Source organism: Marmota marmota, unplaced genomic scaffold (genome assembly GCF_001458135.2).
Source record: "Marmota marmota marmota unplaced genomic scaffold, marMar, whole genome shotgun sequence".
NCBI classification, from domain to species: Eukaryota; Metazoa; Chordata; class Mammalia; order Rodentia; family Sciuridae; genus Marmota; species Marmota marmota.
This window is the reverse complement of record NW_026000142.1, coordinates 30501672-30521445: the sequence shown is the minus strand read 5'-3', so window position 1 is coordinate 30521445 and position 19774 is coordinate 30501672. Positions and strand designations below refer to the sequence as shown.

General features: G+C 33.2%; 1 protein-coding gene across 2 annotated transcripts in view; it reads left to right on the top strand.

The window, feature by feature from the left end:
- Sema3c (semaphorin 3C) overlaps window positions 1-19774 on the top strand; it is a 170160-nt gene that overhangs the window by 109920 nt on the left and 40466 nt on the right. For both annotated transcript variants that reach the window (XM_015488413.2, XM_048786230.1), the window contains 6 exons: window positions 1219-1338; window positions 2705-2847; window positions 4060-4174; window positions 5992-6061; window positions 7852-7996; window positions 15853-16075. In XM_015488413.2, the coding sequence (XP_015343899.1) occupies window positions 1219-1338; window positions 2705-2847; window positions 4060-4174; window positions 5992-6061; window positions 7852-7996; window positions 15853-16075 (816 nt within the window). The remainder of the gene's footprint in view (window positions 1-1218; window positions 1339-2704; window positions 2848-4059; window positions 4175-5991; window positions 6062-7851; window positions 7997-15852; window positions 16076-19774) is intronic.

Genomic DNA, 19774 nt, shown 5'->3' with positions numbered 1-19774 from the left:
AACATCAGTCAAAGAACTGCTGCATGGCAGTTCAGTGGGATAGACTTCATAAAGGCGATTCTTTTTAAAATAGATTCTTAGCTACTGTTTTATACTCAAGGATTGCTTTGCTTCTTATTTCTTACCAGTGCAAGGCTGACTTCTCTTATTAGGATAAAAAGTAATATGGGTCTTCAAAACTAAGTTAAATGTGGTAGATTATACAGATTAGACATCTAAATGGACTATTAATAACAGTAAATAATTTTAATTTTTGAATATATTTTCTTTATTCTCACTATATTCTATTTTTTAATGACTAAATTACAATTGAAAAAAAATGCTGTTTTTACTAGGAAATTTCCAGTCCTATAAGTCAAAATATACATTTTCAATGAATAAATCTTTTAATCATTAATACTATTTTGAAAATTTTAACATAGACCCATGCCATCAAGTAATAATAATAACAATTGTATTCAATGCATTTGGTAAAATCGTATAATTTTTTAATATTCAAGGCAATTTTAAGATCATAATCCAGTTTTCATATTTTATAGATGAGAAGATTGAGAGTCAAGGTGTTAAATGATTCATCCCTCATTCCCAGTGTGTTAGTGGTTGCCAAAATTAGAAACCAAGTTTTCTGCTTTATTTTTACTTACTAGAAGAAAGTGGCCGGGCATGGTGGGGCACACCTGTCATCCCAATAACTCAGGAGGCCGAGGCAGGAAGATCAAAAGTTTAAAGTCAGCCTCAGCAACTTAGTGAAGCCCTAAGAACTTAGTGAAATCCTCTCTCTAAATAAAATATAAAAAGGGCTGGGGATGTGGCTCAGTGCTTAAGCACCCTTGGGTTCAATCCCTGGTACCAAAAACAAAAAAACAAAAGGAAAGCAATTAATTAAGCTATTTTTAAATAAATCTACTATTTATGATACACATTATATAATTTATAATTAGTAAGATTAAGTAAAGACAGAAATTTTTATTTCGTATAGGAAAAATTTATTTTAGATTTCAGTTTTTAAAAATTTGTGTATACATACATTAATCATAAAGGCAATAATAAAAACAGATTAAAATTTACCATTTTTTTAATTCAAAAGACAGTGGAATCCAATTAACCATTACAAACATTCTGTAATATTTGAGATGCTCTACTAACAAACTTTCCTTGAATTTTAAGAAAGCTTCAAAAAATTTAGGTTTCTGTTGACATTGCTTTACCTTTTCATAGATGAGGAGCTTTTCTCAGGAATGTATATAGATTTCATGGGGACAGATGCTGCTATTTTTCGAAGTTTAACCAAGAGGAATGCAGTCAGAACAGATCAACACAATTCCAAATGGCTGAGTGGTAAGAAAACATCTTAAGCATTTTTTCTCTGGTATCCTGCTTTAAACTAAGATTAGTTCTGTGGACCTAGAAGAATAGTTATAAACTGAAATGTTAGGCCGTGTCATGAGCAATCATAATTCTGTACTCTGTGATTTAAAATATTTAGTATAAATGGGCAGTTCCTTATCTTATTAACCATCATATAATTGTCATAGGAATATGAATAATTAAAAGCAATAGTGACACTCATCATACATGCCAATACCCAAGCATGTTCTCCAGCTATTGAATGGTAACTTATTACAATTAAATATGCTTTTTTTTTTCATCTGAATGCTTATGCATTTTAATAAATCCTAAAGTAAAAATCATCATAAATTAGTGATATAATGGATAAGTTATATTCAGGAATTCTACCTATTTGTTTTATGTTTAGATTCAAAAATTATAAAATTCATATTTTTTTCCAAATTTCACTAATATTTTATAGAAATCATAGATATGATAACAGTGATTCTCATTGTTCAACTGTTTCCAATTCTTGAAGTCATATGGAGTTCACATAAAAAAAATGTGCATTTGATTCTGTTGTATGATTCCAATCAGTTGCTGTTGTTTAAAGGAGGAAGAAACCACTAAGACCTTTGTCATTTCCCCCTGAGGAAAATTTCTAGCTGACTCTAAATTTGTCTCTTCACTTAGCATTGCTCAGTGAAACATGAATCACCACAGTTAAGCATCTTATTTCACTGATAGCACAAGAAAGCATTGATTGTTCACTTTATTCTTCAAATTATTCTTCCAGTACATCTGGAAATAGAGTATTCTAAAAGTTGTTTTGTTCTTGAAAAAAGAAACCCTGTATGTCTTCAAATGAATATATTTTTCCTTCAGAAGTTTCTCCTTCATTTCATTTGCTGTATTTTAAGAAAAAAAATGTGTTTTTCAGAATTTGGAGACCCAAATCCTCATTCAACTTCAATGAGTTTGTGTTTATGTGCACTAGATTGAAAACCACACTTTAAAAACAAACTTTTTTTTTCAATAAAACAACCCATCAGATTCCATTGGAAATAAATAGAAAAGTTTTTCAATTTTCGAAACTCATTGGTGCACAAAGAAGTTGTGCATTTGCTGCATTTCTAAAGTGTATTGCAGACAAAAAAAAAATACTTTGAGCTATCATAGCTCTACTTTGTGGTACTTGACATTCCTGATGTGGTATGTTGAGTGAATATAAATACTGGTTTTTGAAATTTTGTCTGTGAACATTGAATTATTCTTCTGTACCAAAGATGGGAAAGACATGTGCCTGTGGTCTCCTTGGAAGAAAAGTAGATGGGTTTTCATCATGAGTATATATAGTCTTTCTATTTGTTTTCAGAACCGATGTTTGTGGATGCACATGTCATTCCTGATGGAACTGATCCAAATGATGCTAAGGTATACTTCTTCTTCAAAGAAAAGCTGACTGACAATAACAGGAGCACAAAACAGATTCATTCCATGATTGCTAGAATTTGTCCTGTAAGTATTATTTAATTTGAAGAAAGTCTCCAAAATATGTAAATATTTTCCCAATAGTTTATTTTCAAGTATTTTAAATCAACTTTTACAAATAAAATACTGAGAAAAGACATTTAATATTAAGTTTATTTGTGTCAGCCACAAGAGATAAATATGCCCAGTTTCAGTAAACATCATCAGAGAAATATTTGGATTGTGGATTTATAGAAATGAACAGTTTTGACTAATTTTTGCATACCCGTTCAATATATTAATATTCAAACAAATAGCTTCATAATCTATTTTAAAAGAAACAAAACAATTCTTATGAATAAAATTCAATTGAATCTCAACAAAAGTTATTATGGAACTGTCTATAATACTGAAAATCAATAAATGCTTGAGCAAATGCAGTTCTAATTATGGAGTAAACAAAATGTTCTGTGTATCAACAGTATACATAGCACTCAAAAAAATCCATAATGTCCTCTCATTGAAATTTTATAATATTACACTCACTTTTAGTAGTATCCTTTTGTGAAAAAAGTATTTCTCTAGTATTAAATTTATCTCCATATATTCTACTGATCAGGACTCAGCTGTTTCTCAATCATTTGGAACAAGAGAGGAAAGCCAGAAGAAAAAGCAAAAGTCATTTAGATGCAGGAAAAAATGTCAATAGTAGAAACTATTTGTGAATGGTCCAAATGCCATTCCTGCTGCCTCAGTCAGAGAAATGTGTGTAGTCAAGCATCTGATAAAAACAATAAGTGACCATGCAGAAAAATGAAGGGGGGAAAACAGAATTATATGGGACCATTTGAAATAAAGATATATCCACTGTCTTAACTATAACAGAATTTCCAACTCTCACTGTGTACAATAAAGTTTGTTTATATCAAAGACAGTGTGTTATCAAGAAAAATCAAATTAAAATTATTCACTCTACATATATTTTATGAATATATAATTGTTAAAGTCAGGACATAAGTTATTATTCTAATTTATTAATATCTAGAAGATTCCATATTGTAAGAGAATATAGACAAACTATAGCTATTCTATAAGGTACTATAAATCTTAAATATTTTCCTTTATTAATGGACAAATATGGTTAACTTTCCCATTGTTCAGATTATAATAAATCCTGAAGTAATCAGAGTCCATGTTGAATTTATAATGCACTTCATTATTTTCTGAAGAAATCTAAATTATGTTTCAAAATAATTTTAGAATGACACTGGTGGGCTGCGTAGCCTTGTCAACAAGTGGACCACCTTCTTAAAAGCGCGGCTGGTATGTTCAGTCACAGATGAAGATGGCCCAGAAACACACTTCGATGAATTAGGTAATTAGGTGTGAGATTGAACAATGTTTCTGACAGAGAACTTGTAAGGTTCATATATTTTAATAGCCTTTCAGGAAAGGGTGAATCTTCCATGGATCTTTTCAGCATAAATAATGTGCCAATTTGAACCAATGATGTGGATAACATTCATAAATTTCTTTAAGTATTTTCTTAAGTATTTTCTTAATCTAGTTTGCTCAAGGGCACTGATGAAACATTTAGTTTTATAATATGTGAATGAATGTGTGTATATGCATAAACGTGGGGGTGTACCTATATGATTTCTGTATAGGTAATGATATGTTTGGATTTTTGCAAATGAATATGTATTTCATGTATTAGAGTATCTGGTATTCTGATTTAAGATCAGTTTGATAGGAATACAGATACACATTTTTACAGTTGTAGCTCAATGGACAGAAAGAATTTGAATGAAAAGTGTAGAAAAGAGAAGAGTAGAAAATAGATTTGTGCTCACATCTTAGCTGTGCTGTTGACCTTGAGACCAAGTATCCCAGGCATGACATAAGGAGGAGTATACTTTAAGGTCAAATAAAATGAACACTCTGATTCCTTTCTACCAAGGAACAGTTCTCTTTAAAAGAAGTAACTTTGTATGCATCCTGATGTTATTTTTAATAAGAGCCATTTTAAATGACCTTTCTTTTGTCTTCACTAAAATGTAAACTCTGATTATTCTCATATTATGAGGCAGGTGATGAGATAAATAACAAACTCTATTACAATATAGAAAAATTCAGTGGTTCTAGTAGTTTTAAAATTGAAATAGTTCTTCTTCCCAAAACTCATTTAGTTGGTCATGCCAACAATATTTTCTGTATCAACTTTTCTACAAAAAATTCTTAAGTATCATTTTGTGAAGTAGTCTGATCACTCATTATTTTACTCCAAATTATTTGCAAGTGTTCATGCTTCAGTGTTATTCTTCTGACAAGTGCTAGACATTGTCAGCATTTATTCACATATAGAAATATTAGTGCTTATTAATTTATTTATTTATTGGAAAATTATAAATTCATTATTAATTATAATAAATGCATCTATTATATTCATCAGCAAGTATCATATTTGTAAAATTGTCATTAAAACCAAGCTTCATTGCAATTGATTATTAATTGGGATTTTCTATCAGAAATTTAATTTCGTGTTGTTACTGACTACTGTACTTTGATACGCATACCTTTCTCATTGCTTTAATATATTTTAAATGTCTTATAGAGGAATGCTTCGTTAAATAAAAATATCACAGTCAATTTTGGCCATAATATTTTATATTAAAAAGTCACTATGATTTTTTTCATATTCTAATCTCTTACCCTAGGTTAAAAACAAATTAAGATTTGTAATATTTTTTTAATTTAAAAATCTAATATTTAATCATTAAAGAATGTTTAGAAAATTACAGAAGCTAAGAATCAACAAGAAGATTTCCTTAGCTTTTGCTACGTCAGGAACATTCATCGTTAACCTTTTCTTCTATTTTGGTATATAGTTTATGGCTTACATGATTATAATCTTTATTATATACCACTGTGTCTTTTTCCAGTTAATATTATTTTGTTAGCATGGTTTCCACAGAGAGAGACTCAGTCTTCAGAAATCCCTTTAGTGTCTGTGTAACATTTAATTTACCACATGTTTACCATTTAGTTATTTCCAAATTATAAAAAATGATCCAGGAATATTTTTCTTCATAGTACTTTTGATAGTTGAAATTTTCTGTTTTCTTAAAATAATTGAAACAAAAGCAATTAATATTTGGGAAATTTAAAAGAATAACATTTTCCATTTTATAGAGGATGTGTTTCTGCTGGAAACTGATAATCCAAGGACAACACTAGTGTATGGCATTTTTACAACATCAAGGTAATCATTAAAAAATTATATTTTGTGAGTTTAACACTAAACTTTATTGAACAGTATTATTATTATGAAAGCATTCTTCTCTTCACCTTTTATGTTTCCATAGTATTTTGGATGCAGTCCTCCCATTTTATTTACTTTTTCCAGATTACCAAAACATGTTTGATCTAAACAAATATTTTAAAATATTCTTTACAGAGTACTTGTAATGATCATAAGCTATCTTCTCAAAGAAATGAAAATATGAATGACACTGTAGAAATGAAATATATAACATTACTTTATTTTTGAGAAAATAATCTCAACACTCATGATTCCAGTAAGACTTTTGGCATTGTTGTTGTAGGCAATGGATATATTTCTTACCCGGATGGTGGCCATGGTAACACAGGTGTTGACATAGGCCCAGAATCACCAAATTGCATATATTAATTATGTGAAGTTTTTTTGTATCCAATTATACTTTAGTAAATCTGGGAAAAAATTGTCATTTCTATGAAAATAATTTTCTGCAACAATATGGTGACAAATACTTAGAAACTAACAAAAATGGAAAACGGTTTTTATGTTAATATGACATAGTTTTATATATTTCCAAATAGACTTACCGTTTCCTAGGTTTTTTGGGATGCCCATACCAGTTATTAAATATTTCAAGAGTTTCTCATATTCTCACTCTTTCCTGCACATATTCCTGTTTATTAACTTTAAACTAGAGATGTTACTTTGACTTCAGCCTTGTACTCCAGCTGTGACTACTTAACCAATGCAGGATGTGTGCGGTCCTTTTTATCAGAAGTCAAGTACAAAACAAAGATCTAATGGTTTTAGCATTCTTTTTTTAAGAGGGTTAAATCATGGTATAATTTTAAACTTCCATGAGCTATTAAAAGGAAAAGAAAATTGCAAAAATATTGATTTTAAATAGTTTATGTTTGCCTCCTAAGATGTCCAAAAACGATGTCCTTCAAGATGTGCTTAAACTCTTTGTCAAGCAAAGAAGTAGTTTAACTCACTAAAAACTGAACAAAGAAAAGGATAACCAAATCTTAAGAAATTTTAATTAGAGGAAGAACAGTTCCCTAGTTATTTTTTTCCTAATACTCAATAGCTCTAATATTGAAAAACTCAAAATTATAATTTTAGACTATTAATGCTACTGAATAATGATGTATCTTGTTTATTTTCATAGGAACACAATACTTTTTCCACTGGGCATCTAATTTCAAATAAATATGTGAGTCAGAGAATTGTTGGTTTCAGTCAATCTGCCATAGTAAGGATTTAAATAAATTTTAGGATATTTTTATTGACTAAAGGAAATTTAATAAATCTTTCTTAGATCCCCTTTTTCTGTATGTGTGAATAGCAGGGAGAGTATAAATAATGACCAGTTAGGCTTTTTCAACTACTATTCAGGATAGCATGTGAGAACACTCTCACATTTAAATAATAATTCACATTAATATTTTTAAACAAAATTATTAGTAAATCTTTGGTGGTATTTAAGATAAACTAGTTAGAAGCTTGTTTATCCTATTTTTTCAGAAACAATGAGAACTTTTCAATAACTTATTAATATCCATTACTTCCATGGATAAATTAAATATTTTAATGCTTTATGTATCAATGTCTTATTTCAAAACAGTAGTTTTTCATCTTCACACATGTGCACCATAGTGTTCAAATTTTCCATGAGGAATTATATAAACCTTTTTTCACAAACTTTACCATTGTTTTCAAATTATAATACATTATAAAAATAACGTGGACTCTTTCTGTTTTATTTACAGCTCAGTTTTTAAAGGTTCAGCCGTGTGTGTGTATCATTTATCTGATATACAGACTGTGTTTAATGGGCCTTTTGCCCACAAAGAAGGGCCCAATCATCAGCTGATTTCCTATCAGGGGAGAATTCCATACCCTCGCCCTGGAACTGTAAGTATCCAGGAAAGTTTCTTTGTCATCATGCATTAAAAAAAATGAACAAGATCTGAATATCATGTTGACATTTACTAAATATAAGTAGAGACTTAGGTATGCTCATTATAATTTTTCAGCTCAAGGATTCTCTGATTTGGGATTTAACTAATATGTCATATATGTTACAGAGTGCTCTGTATATTTTTTGTAAGTGCTATTTCTAACAAGATCTCATTAAGATTTCAGAATAACTATGCAAGGCATACAGGAAAGAATTTTCATAATTATAATGGCATAGTAAATGTAACTTTGAAAGTGGTAACTTTTCAGTGGAAACCTAAGAATTTGAATGGTAATTGATTTTCACAACAGTTTCATGTATTAAGAAATTTCATCTGTTTTAATGAGGACTAACCATATGAGAATTAATTTAGAGATAACAGGGAGATATTTCAAATTTTAGGCATGTATTTAATTAATAATTATGTCTTATATTTTCCTTAGACAAAATGTTTGGTATGTATAAGCAGATAATTACAATACAGGTGAAAGTATAATTCAAATAAAATGGTTATATAGTATAAAACAACATGCAAATTAGAACTTTTTAACCATATTCAACTTTCTAATAAGAAATCACCTGTTTTTGAAGCATGTGGATGTTTCTGTATCATGCAATATTAATAATAGTAAAGGATAGATTTAAGACTAATTTCTCCAACTGAGTTATAAACAGTGCATTTGCAGACCAGTTTTGAACTTTTTTCTGGGACTTGTTTAAAAAATTTCTGTTTGTTTTTCACCAGTGCTATAATTATGCTGCTTTTTAGAATATCAATTAGTGTCTCAATCTGTAACATGTCATATAGAACATCATTTGAAAGATGTTATTCAGTTGATATTCAAGAGAAATATAATCTTCCAATATTTCTGCATTTCTTAGAATAATATTATAAATTTTGGAGGACAGGAAAGATTTAAATCAAAAAAGATAGCTAGCATACTATTTTGTTGACAAAACTTTTTTTTTCTTTTTACTTTAACTTGAAATTCCCTTTAACAATATTTTTTCAGATATTCACCCCATGTAATTTTTATTTGTTGAGTCACTTTATTTTTATGTTACTAGAGTGTATTTGTAATGTATTACTTGCTCATTTATTTTATCATTGTCTTAAATTATCCTGCTGTACGTTTTTTCTTTTCAATAGGAAAATTATTTTCGTACATTTAAGGAGACTATTTATTTAAAATTAAGAGGCTTGAGTTTAGTTCCCTTTCCAGCATCTCAAAGAAAAAAATCATTGATATGTATTTTATGTAGAATCATTAACTTTTAATTTGGGAAAAATATGAGAATTGCTGCTTATTTCTCAAAACATTACAATTTTAAAAGTCATAGTCATATTGGTAGCATCATATCATAGTATTCACAATATTCTTTTAAATCGTCTCTCCTTTATGCTCACAGCTCAAAAGAAGGTGAATAAAACATTTGTTTATTTTGTATAATGCAAGGAAAAGAAAGAACTGAAATAGCCACTTAAGGGTTCCTCAAGTTGAGGAGTTGGATAAATTAAAGATGACAAAAGAAAAGAGGAGGGGGGAAATGCTGAGCAACTTCCAAATCCCATTTCAAGTGAAAGGCTCCCATTATTCCATTCACAGTATTTCATTTCCAGAAGGCTCACTGATACCATACTCAAGGACATATCATATTTTTGAAGTTGCTTTAATCATAGCTTCATCTTAGTACAGACAATTAAGAGGTAGTTGTTACTGAATATACTTTATTCAATGACTCTTTTGAACATGTATATATGGGATTAGTAAAGGAGCAACTGATTTATAAACTCAAAAAAATTAATCTCCTCCACTAAAAACAACAACAGTCAAAAAACAAAAACAAGCAAACAACAACAACAACAACAAAACACTAAAAACAAAAAACTTTTGGAGAAACCCTGAAACCCTGGGACAAACCAACAAAACAGAAGAAAGATGACTATGCTGGTTAAATCAGGGTTTGAAGCTTCAGGTCATCCTTTAGAGAGTTTTGGAGACACCTTGTATCCACTGCAAAGAACAGATTATGTTAAGTATATTACTTTACCTGCATCTCTTCTTAGTTAAGAACATCACCATAGTAACTTGAGTTTGAATTTTGTTTTGTTTATGTTCTTTGCAGCACTGGGGATTGATCCTAGCAGCATTTCACCACTAAGCTATATCCCCAGACCTTTTTATGTGTTTTAAATTGTGAGATAGGGTCTTGCTAAATTGTTCAAGCTGGCCTTGAACTCAGATCTCCCAATTGCTGCGATTACGGGCATACACTGCCATGCCCAGCTTTATAGTAATAATTTGAAATTGGCCATGATGGGAGCATTTACACCATGGAAATTGGCATATGCTACAAATCAGGGTTTATGTTTTGTTTGTTTATTTGTTTTGTTTTCCTGAAGAAAAGTCATCTCTGTCCTCACCTCTCATCAGGCTCTTTATCCACATGGAAACTTAAAAGCTACCTTACCATAAGAATAGTGCTCTGGTTCATAATGAGAAAACCACTCTTGTCTGGAAGCAAACATTCTACAAAATGTGCAAATAGATCAGCCTTTTTTAGTAAAACACAACAAACCAATGCTAAATTAGAAAGTTCTTCTAACAGTCGCTCTGTTCATTTTTTCTTCCTTTTTTTTTTTTAGCTCTTCCCTATTCTGAAGCAGTGTAGAATAAGCCAGGGCTTAGTGACACACATCTGGAACAGACTCCATGAAAAAGGGAGTAGTCAATATGTCAGACATTTTTCTATAATGTGGTTTCGTACATCTGGTGTTGAGACCAGAACAGCTCCTTTAAATCAAAAAATTGTCAGTTGAGTGATCCTGAGGGAATAAAAAAGGCAGGGTGGAGGAGTGACCTCTGGCATTCCTCCTGGAAAAGCATCCTTCCCTCAAGACTTGGTCCCTCCACCCTTCACAGAGCAAAACACCATGAAGTCAGCTCTCTGACTCAGAGTGGCCAGGATCTGTCTCTTGCCTGGGCTTCCTGCTCATGTAGCCAGAGGATCTGCAGCCAAGTGCCCCAAAGCATTCCGTCTCCTCTTGGGTTAAGAATGCTGCCTCTGAAGTCCTCCCAGCGAACGGTGGACTGTGATCATGGTACTTTATTTCCCGACACAGTAGTCTGGTTGCCGGGTCAACCCCATAAATATATGACTGTGTTCTTAGAGAAATGACACTGGCAGAAATCCTATACCCTCATTCTAATGCTCCCTGTAGGTGCTTCTTTTAAAGCAGAGCTGATAGTGGTGTTAGGAGAGGCCCAATCAGCAAGCTCAAGTCAGTAGGAGGAAGCCTGCCAATTTTGTCACAATGTTTTTCCATAAGTAATTCAAGTTTGTGGAAGAAACAAGACACCTTTGGTATGTTGGGAAGGGCAGCCAAAGACTGCAGGCTCTCTCCCTGGCCCAGCTTACATATTACTTTATTCTGTTGCAACATGTATAAACCTTCTGCAGAAGATAGTTTTTTGTATATACTGCATATCCTTTTAAAACAGAACCTAATAAAAGTGTTCAATTTTAATATGTATTTATAAGTATAGCAGAACCATCTGCTTGAGTGCCCCAGGAATTACATACAGTTCCCTAAATACTTCAACCTTTGTGTTCTCATCTCTAAACTTCTGCACTGACCCTGGCAGCCTGAAGTTTTCCACTGTTCAAAGTTCATTTTAAAAATATTGGCTCTTAAGTATATACAACAGTTGATACTGAACTAAGCTCTGTTATTTATTTTGTATTTGTCTGATATTATTACTCTGTTTCTTAGTTGTAGTTTTGCTTTGAATTTGTTATTTGAGAATTTGTGTCTAGAAATCAACAGCAATTTCTTACTAGCCCTCCTGTACTGAGCATATCCAAATTCATTTTTAATAGAGGATGTACAAAGAAAGACCACACACACATATGTTAATATGTAACTATATTATTAGAAAACTTTAATAGATGTGAAGTTTAGGAGAACATTGTGGAGAATCAGAAGGCACAGGAATATAGGAAAGAATTAGGTAAGGACAATCATTATTGATACTTCCTTAACATGATTATTCATAGCATTTCATCTAACACTTTAAGAATACTTAAAATGTCTTTACTGGAAAAAAAATGCTGCTTATCACTGCTGACAAACAGAAAGAAAGAAGGACTGAATAAAAGCAAACACTTAAAGGAACAGTTTAACCAAAATTGCTTACTGGCTATTTGTAGAGTAAAATGAACCTTCGGAAGAATGAGACACCAGCCTAATTAATGTATAAAGGGTTTTATTTATGATAGACTATGAATGTTACATGAAGTGGAGGTTTCAACACATGTGCTCTATCATAAGATGAGGAGAAAGTTAATCACATCTGATTTTTACTTGGGAATGTTATACTAAGCCAAATTTACCAGACAGATAGAGTCCACAAAAGGTAAATCTATTTTTGTTCTCATCACCATTTGATCCATCATTTTACAACTTATCTGCACAGTTTATGCGTGAATTAATGAAATAAATAAGTACTATAAAAATTAATTCTTTTGTCAATTTAAAAATAAACTCATGCTAGGAGACATTGTTCCTAAGAAAGAAGTTGATTGTGAATATTATACAACAAAAGTATCAAATGTAGGGGGAGTAATTGAATGCAAAGTATGTATTTGATTTGATTTATTAGGGTTACCTTATTAAAACTGTGGTTTTGAGCAATCTTGACATAATTTGTATCTGAATTTCAATTATCTTTGAGTAAAGAGCAGATATCAGATACTGATAACTTAATATGCTCTTCATACACCAATCTGTACTAACTGGAAATGATCAAAACTGCCTAGTAATATACACTAACTTTGGATCTTTCTGGAACTTACAAAGGAGAATGCTTGCAAATATTTATGGAGATGTCTCAGCCTAGCAAACTGTAATTAGTGGTGTTTTATGAAGGTCTGGAACCATTTAAATTGCCCATGCACTGTTCTTTCCATGTTTTCATTCAGTAGGCAATGTATCTCCCTTTTTCCACTTGGTGTGAAGAATGAGAGTAGAAGACACCCATAATTCCATATTGTAAAGAATTATGGAGCACATCTACCAGCTTAGAAAAACCTCTCATTAAATTCTTTGTCCTCATTTTCCCCTTCATTCTGGGGAATTTATAAATATGTCTATTTAAATATGATGCTTTTCCTTAAAAGAAATACATATGAACTACAGAAAACGGAATAAGGAGCATGAGGCTCCTTATTATTATTTGTATCATTGTGTCTTCTTTGTTAAGCCATTTAATTTTTCTCTGAGTCTTTGTTCAAAAAAGAGAACTAGATTTACTGGTCCTAAAAAAAAAAAAAAAAAAAAAAAAAAAAAGTTCTAGTAATGCCAGTTGGTCAAGTTAGTGTGAAAATTGTATCATGCTGATACTGACTAAATGAAGTGAGATCATACAAGTAATCTGATGATGTATTTGAAAATGCAAGTATGTCTGGCAACACTGACCCAAAAGTACTAATGCCATTAGATAGCTATTAAGGGTTCAACTTAGAGGTTGTCATATTTTGTTTGAACCCCAAAGTTGTTTTCCTTTTTCATGGAGTCAACAATTAAAGATTTGGCAAATTTCACACAGCATTCTGCATTTCTATCATCTGGTGAAACCTGGCAGCACTAGGCTTATGTTCCTGAATAGCAGTAATAGCTGATCATAAGGGACCATAGCCACCTTTGGCTAAGGTGTAACTGTCCAGTTGGTAACAGCCCCCATTATATCCTGCAGTTTACTGATGTTGTACCCATTGCTATTGATCAGGAAGCTGGCTTTCTTATTCCCCTTTTACTCTAAAACTCTGTAATGAGGATAGTGAAAACTACAACAGGAGTGCTATGCATTTCAAGAAAAAAAAAAACTCAAATATTTTTGTTTCTGTAAGTAGAAATATTGTCAAGCATTTAATAAGGTTAGGTAAATAAGGTTTATGTATGTTAAAATATCATATTCAACGGCAATGCTCATATAACGTCACAGTCAGCTGCTAGTTAATGAGGGAGTTTAAGTTTCAAACTTCAGCAGCTCCCATACTACTCTTAAGTTTGGCCTTAGTTAATGTTACATTTAGGAAGCTTCTCCTCAGAAGCCCTTGTCAGGGTTCCTTTCCAGAACTGCCGAAGCTGCCCAGCAGTCTGTTTTTAGATCTCATTACTGCTTTCTGTCTGCCCCTTTGAAATGGATGCTCTGAATCTCTCTTCTCCTGGGCGGAGTTGAGAATCTGTTTCATATAGCACTTGTACCAAAATTGCAGGCTAGATAGAATGAATCATGTACTCCACTCATTCAACTCCTCTTGGTCAAATATCTGCTGTTACCACTATTGTTATAGGTCTGAGAACAATGAACAATATAGATCCAGTTATTCTCAGCACACAGCTTACATTGAAGAGAGAGAAATGGATAATAGAGATACAAGCAGTTAATATGTAACATACTGTTAGGGAAAGAGTTTGAAGAAAAATAGGCTAAGGAGATAGATGGTAGAGATGGAGTGGGGGAGCTACTTTTGTGTGTCATCACCTTAAAGGAAGTAACTTTTGAACTGATAACTAAATGAGGCCACAGAGAAAGCCTTGGAACAGGCTGGAGAAAAGTATGACCAATGCGGAACAACAGCAGGAGCCAAAATCCGGGAGGGCAAGCATGCTGGAAGTTCAGGTACAGCAAGAACTACAATAGGTGTGGTAGGCCCAGGCCAGGTCATGTAGGGGCTTGTAGGGCATTAAATGAACATGACTGGAGTCTTTTCCAGAGGAGAATTTCAGGTCTAATTTACCATATCGAACCTAAGTTCCAACTTCTGAGATCACCTCCTCTTAGGACTAGAGGTCAGATGGAGCAAAACTCTTACATGTGAGTACTGATTGACTTTGATAATGGCCATCTAATTGATATTAACCAACAGAACCATTAGATTTTGTCCACAATTTTGGTTTTTATATCATGTTAGTGTCAAGGTGAAAAATAAGAAACATAAAAATGACAGATCAAAACAGTAAATATTATGGCAACAGCTCCTCTCTGAAAACAAATAGGGTAGATATTGTGGACTTAGCTTCATTCAATGATCAAATTTAACACGTTGGATACTAATTTTCTGCAGATATATCTATATCTATAGCTGTCTCTCTATATATATGTATATAATTTTATTTTCTCAGTGGATAGCAAATGCACTTTAAACAACTGGAGCTTTAAATGTTTTGAAAAAGAGATCTCAGTTGATGCTGGGAGCCATTAGCCAAGTAGGTATGACAATTTCCTTGCCAGCGTACCCCATGTTGCTTAGTGGAAGGACTCGTGGAAATAGGACATTTTGCAGTGACATTGCATGTAGGTGACCTTGCTCAAGGACCAGGGCGGATCCGGGTTTAGGGTGTTCCCGGTTTAGGATAATCGGGTTTAGGGCGTTCCTGGTTTAGGTTCCAGGTTTAAGGTTTAAGATTATTCCTGCTGGGAATAGGGCGTATCCTGCTGCCTGAGTTCCCCTTGAGTTCTCACAGGATTCAGACTGTATTTTTTGGGAGACAGAAGCCCAGTGGGGGTGGATTTGGGCAGAGAACGTGGATTTCCCCAGAACGTGATTGTAGACAGCTGGTGTGAGTTCGGGAATAAAGAGTTGCTGTTTGAATCTACAAGCTGTTTGGTGGCTCCTGATTGTGTGCCCAGCTGGACTGCGGCATTTGTGCCCAGCCAGACTGCGGCAAGTTATTACTAAAATAGAGTAACCATTTTTATTAACTTGGTTCATTCTCTATATATTTTGTTTTGTTCTGTTTTAGTGCCCAGGAGGAGCATTTACGCCCAACATGCGAACCACCAAGGAGTTCCCTGATGATGTTGTCACTTTCATTCGGAACCATCCTCTGATGTACAATTCCATCTACCCAATCCACAGGCGGCCTTTGATTGTCCGCATAGGCACTGACTACAAGTATACGAAGATCGCTGTGGACCGAGTGAATGCTGCGGATGGTAGATACCATGTCCTGTTTCTTGGAACCGGTAAGTAGTGGAGCTCAAGCCATACTTCAAGAGACGTACAGTAATAGAGGCAATAGGTTAACACCATGGTATTAAAACTAGAAAGACTCCAGTGCTTACTTTTGTCTGGCCTTTAGTGAGGTATTTAATCTCTCTATGCCTTGGTTTCCACATCTGGAAATGGAGCCAATAAAATGAATTAACTTAGAGAGTTGTGAGGAACTAAAAGAGTTGATATGTACAGCATCTATAATAGTTCCTAGCAATATTAAGGTGAAATGTAGAAGTAGTGAATTAGGGCAGGAGGAAATTTTAAGTGTGGATATGTATTCCTCTGAAGTAAAGCCAACTCTGTGACTTCTCAATCAGTAGGTAGGGTCATTTTTGAAAAGTACTGAGGATGATATGTAACATGGTTTATACAATACTTGGAAGTGAATTTAACTCAGGCTTTTTTGAAAATATTAGTATTGTGATTTTATTTTTTATTTTTAATTTTTTTAATATATGTCAGCAGAACGCATTATAATTCTTATTACACATACAGAGCACAATTTTTCATATCTATGTATACACAGTACATTCACACCAATTCATGTCCTCATACATGTACTTTGGATAATAATGATCACCACATTTCACCATCATAAATAACCCCATACCCCCTCCCTTCCCCTCCAACCCCTCTGCCCTATCTAGAGTTCGTCTATTCCTCCCATGCTCCTGCTCTCTATCCCACTATGAATTAGCCTCCTTATATCAAAGAAAACATTTGGCATTTGTTTTTTGGGGGGATTGGCTAACTTCACTTAGCATTATCTTCTCTAACTCCATCCATTTACCTGAAAATGTCATGATTTTATTCTCTTTTATTGCTGAGTAATATTCCATTGTGTATATATGCTACATTTTTTCAACCATTCATCTATTGAAGGGCATCTAGTTTAGTTTCACAGTTTAGCTATTGTGAATTGTGCTGCTATAAATATTGATGTGGCTGTGTCCCTGTAGTATGCTGTTTTTAAGTCCCTTGGGTATAGACTGAGGAGAGGGATAGCGGGGTCAAATGGTGGTTCCATTCTCAATTTTCCAAGAGATCTCCATACGGCTTTTCATATTGGCTGCACCAATTTGCAGTCCCACCAGATGTGTGTGAGGGTACCTTTTCCCCCCACATCCTCGCCACACTTATTGTTGTTTGTATGCATAATAGCTGCCATTCTGACTGCAGTGAGATGAAATCTTAAAGTGGTTTTGATTTGCATTTCTCTAATTACTAGTGATGATGAACATTTTTCATGGTTTGTTGATTGATTGTACATTGTCTTCTGAGAAGTGTCTCTTCAGGACCTTGGCCCATTTATCGATTGGGATATATATATATATATATATTTTTTTTTAGCTTTTTGAGTTTTTTATATACCCTAGTGATTAGTGCTCTTTCTGATGTATGATGTATGATGTATGATGTATGATTTGCTCCCAAGATGTAGGCTCTCTATTCACCTCACAGATTGTTTCTTTTGCTGAGAAGAAACTTTTAATTTGAGTCCATCCCATTAACAGATTCTTGATTTTAATTCTTGTGCTACAGGAATCTTATTAAGAAAGTTGGGGCCAATCCAACATGATGGAGATTAGGGCCTACTTTTTCTTCAATTAGACACAGGGTCTCTGGTTGTATACCTAAGTCCTTGATCCATTTTGAGTTGATTTTGGTGCATGGGGAGAGATAGGGGTTTAATTTCATTTTGTTGCATATGGATTTCCAGCTGTTGAAGAGGCTATCTTTTCTCCAATGCATATTCTTGGCATCTTTGTCTAATATAAGATAATTGTAGTTTTGTGGGTTAGTCTCTGTGTCCTCTATTCTGTATCATTGGTCTACCAGTCTGTTTTGGTGCCAATACCATGCTGTTTTTGTTACTATTGCTCTGTAGTATAGTTTAAGCTCTGGTATAGTAATGCCACATGGTTTACTCTCCCTGCTAAGGATTGCTTGTGATTTTAATACATCCACAAATTCTAATTTGTCAAATTAACAGGAGTGAAAGTACTATTGTTCAGAGATTTAACATGGTATGTAATAATGAGCAGTAAATGTTTTATAAGAGTGATTTTCAAAGTGTGATCCTCACATTAGAAAAATCATGATAAATGAGAACTTTTTCAAAATACAAATTTTCAGGCCACACCTCAGGAATTCTAAGACTCAGCCATCTGCATTTTAACAAACCCTTGTGGTAATTCTGATGGACCCTAAAGTTTGAGAACCACTACACCAAGGAAACAACCTCAGTTTGCTGGTCAGTCAGTGATTAAAAATATATTTCTATGCATGGCTTATTTCATTTTATGTGTCGTCTAGGTTCATCCATGTTGTCACAGATGATAGAATTTCACACATTCCTAATCTACCTTATAGGCCAGGATAGAATCTCATCACCTGTCTTATTGTAATATTGGAACTATTCCAAGAAATATGCTAGTTTCTCTTCCAGTATAAGAAATAGATACAAAATGTATCTGTAAAAATCATTATAAAATATCGCAGTTATGGAAGATACATTCTGAATTTAAAAATTAATTATTCAGGTGCAGTGACCCACGTGTAATCCCACAGGGAGGCTGAGGCAGGAGGATTGCAAGTTCAAGGCCAACTTCAGCAACCTAACCAGGCCCTAGGCAACTTAGCAAGACTCTGACTCAAAAAATAATAAGGACTGGGGACTTAACTCAGTGGATTCAGTCCCTAATAACAAACAAACAAACAAACAAAAAAAGGGTGACCTAAACTCTGACTTCAGTTTTTAAATTTGGTTACTTTTTCTTGGATAAACGAAAGTTTCAAAGTGTTCTTTACTTATTACATTCTTTTTCTATCACTTTTTATTCTTACACCTAAAATCCCAGATTTGAGTCTTTTATCCTCACATAATTTCAACTTGAAATTTCAGAAACCAAGAATCTTCTAAAATGTGTTTTTTGATGTCCTCTCTCATGCTTAATTATACCTGAGGTTTCATTGGTCCCCTCTTTGCTTGCTCAACAGCTAAGGAATAATCCCCCTTACCCAGACTACTGATGTCTCACTCTACTCTCAAGTTTTACTCCTACTACCCTGCCACCTCCATGACCTTTGGTACCAATTAAATCCTTAATCACTTTATTCTCCACTTTATTCTCCACTGAATCTTGGCTTAGAAACCTTGTGCCCTGATATAACATGAGATGTATATCTCATCTACTGCCGTCTCTACCTAATTGCTGATTTTGTGTCTTGAATATTCTTATAATAAGAAAATGCAGTCTTCTAACCAATGTGATATCTCTCACCTCTTTGCATTGTTTGGCATTATAGAATCTCTCTTTGCCTATTGCTTAAGCCTTATATTACTACATAAATCCCAAATTCCCTGGCTGCACCTTCTCCATTAGCTGGCTTCCTCCTGCTCATACTTGTGTGTATATCCAGAGGTTGTGTCCCTGGTCCTCTTCTTTTTATATATTCCTTGGGCATCTCATTTATTCATTTAGCTTCTATTATCTATTCTGTGCAAACAAATCCAAAATGTGTGTCATTAGTCCTTGCCATTTTCTAAGCTCAACATTTGAATTTACAATTTACTGGTAGATAACACACATTGTGTAAGCCATTAACATTGCAAACATCATGCTTCAAACTCAATTTATCTTCTTCTAAGACTTTCTAATCAGCAC